The sequence below is a fragment of the Colobus angolensis genome, unplaced genomic scaffold (genome assembly GCF_000951035.1).
Source record: "Colobus angolensis palliatus isolate OR3802 unplaced genomic scaffold, Cang.pa_1.0 Scaffold24, whole genome shotgun sequence".
In the NCBI taxonomy this organism is placed as follows: domain Eukaryota; kingdom Metazoa; phylum Chordata; class Mammalia; order Primates; family Cercopithecidae; genus Colobus; species Colobus angolensis.
Genome location: NW_012115599.1, coordinates 3,593,727 through 3,598,009, shown reverse-complemented (window position 1 = coordinate 3,598,009; position 4,283 = coordinate 3,593,727). Strand labels below are relative to the sequence as shown.

Sequence of the window (4,283 nt, the reverse complement as noted above, 5' to 3'; positions counted from 1 at the left end):
GCCTGGCTAATTTTTATATTTTTATTAGAGACAGGGTTTCACCATGTTGGCCAGCCTGGTCTCGAACTCCTGACCTCAGATGATCTGCCTGCTCCGGCCTCCCAAAGTGCTGGGATTACACGTGTAAGCCACTGCACCAAGCCCCAGCATTCTTTTTTTTTATTTTTTAGTTTTTGAGACCAGCCTGTCAGGTTGGAGTGCAGGGGCACGATCTCAGCTCACTGCAAGCTCAGCCTCCCAAGTTCAAGTGATTCTCCTGCCTCAACCTCCCAAGTAGGTGGGATTACAGGCATGCACCACCATGCCCAGCTAATTTTTGTATTCTTAGTAGAGGCAGGGTTTTGCCATGTTGGCCAGGCTGGTCTCGAACTCCTCACCTCAGATATTCTGCCCGCCTCTGTCTCCCAGAGTGCTGGGATTACAGGAGTGAGCCACGGTGCCTGGCTTCTTTCTAATGCATGCATAATGTTCTACTATATGGTATGTAGGGGAGAAAAAAAAAGTTTTCCTCTACGCTTCTGAGTTTTTGGTTGTGATAGACCCCTGTAACAAAAGACAGATAAGAAGAAGAAAACAAACAGGACCAGGCATGGTGCCTCATGCCTGTAATCCCAACACTTTGGGAGTCCAGAGTTCCAGACCAGCCTGGGCAATATGGCAAAAAACCATCTCTACAAAAAGTGTAAAATTAGCTGGACATGGTAGTGGATGCCTGTGGTCCCAGCTACTCTATTCTGGTGGCTGAGGTGGGTGGATCGTTTGAGCCCAGGAGCAGGAGGTTGCAGTGAGCCGTGATTGTGCCATTGCACTTCAGCCTGGGTGACAGAGCAAAGCCATCTCAAAATAAATAAATGAAAGAAAGAAAAAAAAAAGAAAAACAGAAATTTAAAAACATGTACGTCATGTATTCAAAAGAGAGACCAGAGAAATGAGCAAATCTCCAAGAGGTGGCTTTGAATTCAGGATTATACAGCATCTTCAAAAAAGAACAGCATATGTTTAGAGAAGTGTTAAGAGAGCCGGGCGCAGTGGCTCACACCTGTAATTCCAGCACTTTGGGAGGCCAAGGCGGGCAGATCACCTGAGGTTGGGAGTTCAAGAACAGCCTAACCAACATGGAGCAACCCCATCTCTACTAAAAATACAAAATTAGCCGGGTGTGGTGGTGCGTGCCTGTAATCCCAGCTACTCAGGGGGCTGAGGCAGGAGAATTGCTTGAACCCAGGAGGCGGAGGTTGCCGTGAGGCTGAGCCATTGCACTCCAGCCTGGGCAACAAGAGAGAAACTTCGTCTCAAAAAAACAAAAAAAAAAAGAGAAGTGTTAAGAGAAGGAAAATGATTTTGAGTCTCTAGGGGTGGCAAATAAGCAATAGAAAAAGGCTCATTAATGAAGCTTGTCATGTAGATTCCTGGCTGATAAAGGTTTGTCAAAAGACAAAATTACAACTAATTTTAAGAGCATAACTGGCTTTTATGCGATAGTAGAATTGCACAACACCTCATTCTATAAAACAGAATGAGTGGAAGAGATTGACTTTCAGAAAGGGCTGAAGAAAGCAGAAACAGAAAAGTGAATTGGTTGTTTCGAGGTCACTTTCCTTGTAAAGTTTAAAGCAGAGGGTATTTCCTTATCATGCCACTTAAAACTGGTCTGTTTGGGAATCTGGCTATTGTTTTTCTTTCTTCTGATTTCTTAGAAAGTCAGATTGACAACTTAGTTTTGACCTTGTGATGTGGAACACGTGTGACATGAGTGCCTCCATTTTGGTTTAGTCTGTTGGGCCTAGTCTGGTGCAGGAGCTCAGTCCAAACCAATGGCTTCCTATAAATTTTATTTAACAGGTGTAAAATTGTCTTCAGTGATTAACCTTTGTCCTTCCAGGCAGTGCAGGAAGAGGGATACCTTTGCCTTTTAAAATTTACGTCCTGCTTTTAGGCAAATAGGGGAAGGCGGAGAACTTTCTACGTATCTACATCTTCTCAATTGTCTTCGTCTTGAAATAATCCTTAGGCTAAAGAGGCGTATTTTGGGGTGGCACATTCTGGTGTCCTTACAGGTACACTACTTTTATTCATGTCTGTTACTATTATTCCACCCCCTTCACCTTGGGCCACCCCATCTTCAGTCTCCCTCATTTTTCTTTTCAACTAGCACCATTTACCCATTCACTGCGTACCCGACAGTTCTCGCAACAGGGTGATCACTCAGTAAGTACTGTTGTCCCTTTGGTCTGTTTCTGGCAGCGATTAGCTGTGTGCATTCTTAGGAGCGACGGAGGGGATAGAAGAGGGCACTAGTGAAGAACTAAGGTGCTTCAGCCAAATAGGGAGGGAGGAGGAGAGCTGAGGCGAGCCTCAGCTTCTGCCTTCGACGTCTTCTGAAGGAGGGTGGCTTCGAGGCGGCAGGGTGTGCTTAGGGCACTCAGTAGCCCAGAGCTGGAGCTCCTACAGAAGGACTAATGGGACTTGCAGGGCGAGGCGCCTGAGCGGGGTCGGGGCGGGGCTCGCAGGACCTGGGCGGGGCTCGCAGGCGCTGGGCGGCCTGGGGGCCGGGCTGGGCGGAGCGCGCAGCCGCGCAGCTGTGGGAGGACTGCGGGGTTCTCGAGGCTAGCTGCAGCGCTTGTGGAGGCCATGGGGCGCGCCGCCGCGGAGCTAGTCTCGCTGCTGGGGCTGTGGCTGCTGCTGTGCAGCTGCGGATGCCCCGAGGGCGCCGAGCTGCGTGCCCCGCCAGATAAAATCGGTAGGCGAGAAGGTGGAGGCGCGGGAGGGAGCTTTAGCGCGCCCCGCGCCAGGCGGCCGCTGCGCAGTGCGCCCAGATCCCACAGCCGCGACGCAGGCCAGCGGTGCAGGCCGAGTCAGCCGCGCAGGTCGCGCTTTCCCCCATTCACATCTCAGGGCGGCTTTCAGCTCTGCTCGGAATAGGACTGTGCATTCGCAGGCGTGGAGAGGTGCCCACTTGAGGAATGGGAGAGGACGGGGACGGGCGGGAGGGCAGGCAGGCGCCTAGCGTACCTGTAGCTCCTGTCTCTTAGGCCTGGGGCTCCTTGGAGGCCTGGGTTCCTCTATCTACCCTTTGAACACTGAGGGTGAAGAGTCCAGTGTTCTGGCTCGACCTGGGGCGCTCGGCCAGATTGCAGGCTCACGCAGACACAGCACAGGGAGGAGTGAAAACAAGCTGACCCTGTCTGCTTCCCTTGGGAGGCTGAACCCCCTTCCCCCAGCTCCGCTTTGCTGAGGTCGGCCTGCTCTCAGAGGCGCTTGGCTTGCACAATTTCTCTGCCTAGGACTAACATAGCCACAGAAAGAATCTATATTCTCTTTCCAGTGTCAGGAGCCTTGGCTTTTTGCTTCCTGTCTCCCTCCCGCCCTCCTTTAAAGTTGTGTTCTTCGATATCATTAACCTCTCTACATTGAATTTAGACACAACAAAGCTAGGCATAAATGGCCGTCACTTTATTAAAAATGCGTGCTGGAAAGGTCGACCTCTAATGTGCCCGTGAGTTGGGCATCAAGAAGGGTGTGCAGGCCCCTTGATTCCTCCATAAAGACCTGTGAGAATCTTTTGAGCATCTGGAAAAAAAAGCGAATTAATGTCAATATGTTAATTAATCTACTGCTTTTGTCAGGGGGCAGTGTCTGTCCAGATTCAGGGAGTTAGACCTTCGCTGCAGGTGTCATTCTTCCCCCACCGAATTGTTGGTAATAGTTTTGAGTAACAACCTCCGCTATTCATGGTCTTTCAAAAACAAAAGAACTCACAGAGCTGGTAAAAGGGGAAAAAATAATCTTCTGTTTTTTTCCCTCATAGCGATTATTGGAGCCGGAATTGGTGGCACTTCAGCAGCCTATTACCTGCGGCAGAAATTTGGGAAAGATGTGAAGATAGACCTGTTTGAAAGAGAAGAGGTCGGGGGCCGCCTGGCTACCATGATGGTGCAGGGGGAAGAATATGAGGCAGGAGGTTCTGTCATCCATCCTTTAAATCTGCACATGAAGCGTTTTGTCAAAGACCTGGGTATGTAATTTTGGTCTTGGAGCTCACCAGATTACTGTGTGACATCCCCAGATATTTTTATCAGATGGAGAACTGAAACTTCTGCCTTGTTAATTGCCTTACAGAGACGTTGGTAAAACTGTTTTCCTCAATTTCTCGTTAGTTGGTACTGCCTTAGTTAGGAGCAGTTCTGCTGTAATGGGACACTAGTTATCTGTATCACTAGTTATCTGGAATTACAGCCGTGGGGTGGGGGTGGGAATGGCTGCCATTGTCTTTTTTTTCTTTT

The 4,283-nt window shown here is 49.4% G+C and overlaps 1 protein-coding gene across 3 annotated transcripts in view; it reads left to right on the top strand.

Annotated features, from left to right (window-relative positions):
• Window positions 1-2,557: 2,557 nt before the first annotated feature.
• The window catches only part of PCYOX1 (prenylcysteine oxidase 1), a 19,240-nt gene continuing 17,514 nt past the window's right edge, over window positions 2,558-4,283 (top strand). The window contains exons 1-2 of one of the 3 annotated variants that reach the window (XM_011945233.1): window positions 2,558-2,740; window positions 3,809-4,015. In XM_011945233.1, coding sequence (XP_011800623.1) covers window positions 2,632-2,740; window positions 3,809-4,015 — 316 coding nt within the window. In that variant the 5' untranslated portion in view covers window positions 2,558-2,631. Of the gene's footprint in view, window positions 2,741-2,888; window positions 2,949-3,808; window positions 4,016-4,283 lie in introns of those variants that run through there. The other 2 variants (XM_011945235.1, XM_011945236.1) reach the window with 2 other exon arrangements.